A 281-nucleotide genomic window follows, 5' to 3' on the forward strand; every position below is an offset into this window, starting at 1 on the left:
CTCATCACCTTCGCTGCAGTCTAGGGAAGGGCAAACCGCAGTCGCTGCTGCTGCTGGGGCACAGCGGCGCCGTAGAGCGCGAGGAAGCAGCAACAGTATAAGTGGGAGGAGCAGCAGCAGCAGCAGCAGCAGCAGCTGCTGCTGCTGCTGCTGGAGGAGGGTCAGTTTCCGCGCCGTACGGGTCTGCTGCTCGGAAACTCATGGGAGGACACGCAGCAGTGCGAGGCGCTGCTGCAGCGACAGCAGCTGGCGCTGTAGTTGCTGCAGCAGCGGCTGCTGCT

General features: G+C 64.4%; 1 protein-coding gene across 1 annotated transcript in view; it reads right to left on the reverse strand.

Moving 5' to 3' along the window:
- Positions 1–198: 198 nt before the first annotated feature.
- ETH_00039225 (uncharacterized protein) overlaps positions 199–281 on the reverse strand; it is a gene marked incomplete at both ends in the record, with an annotated part of 690 nt that continues 607 nt past the window's right edge. Inside the window, one exon of the mRNA XM_013375367.1 lies at positions 199–278. Within this exon, the coding sequence (XP_013230821.1) occupies positions 199–278 (80 nt within the window). The remainder of the gene's footprint in view (positions 279–281) is intronic.

The sequence above is a fragment of the Eimeria tenella genome, genomic scaffold, assembly GCF_000499545.2.
Source record: "Eimeria tenella Houghton genomic scaffold, Eth_scaff2721, whole genome shotgun sequence".
Classification (NCBI taxonomy): Eukaryota; Apicomplexa; class Conoidasida; order Eucoccidiorida; family Eimeriidae; genus Eimeria; species Eimeria tenella.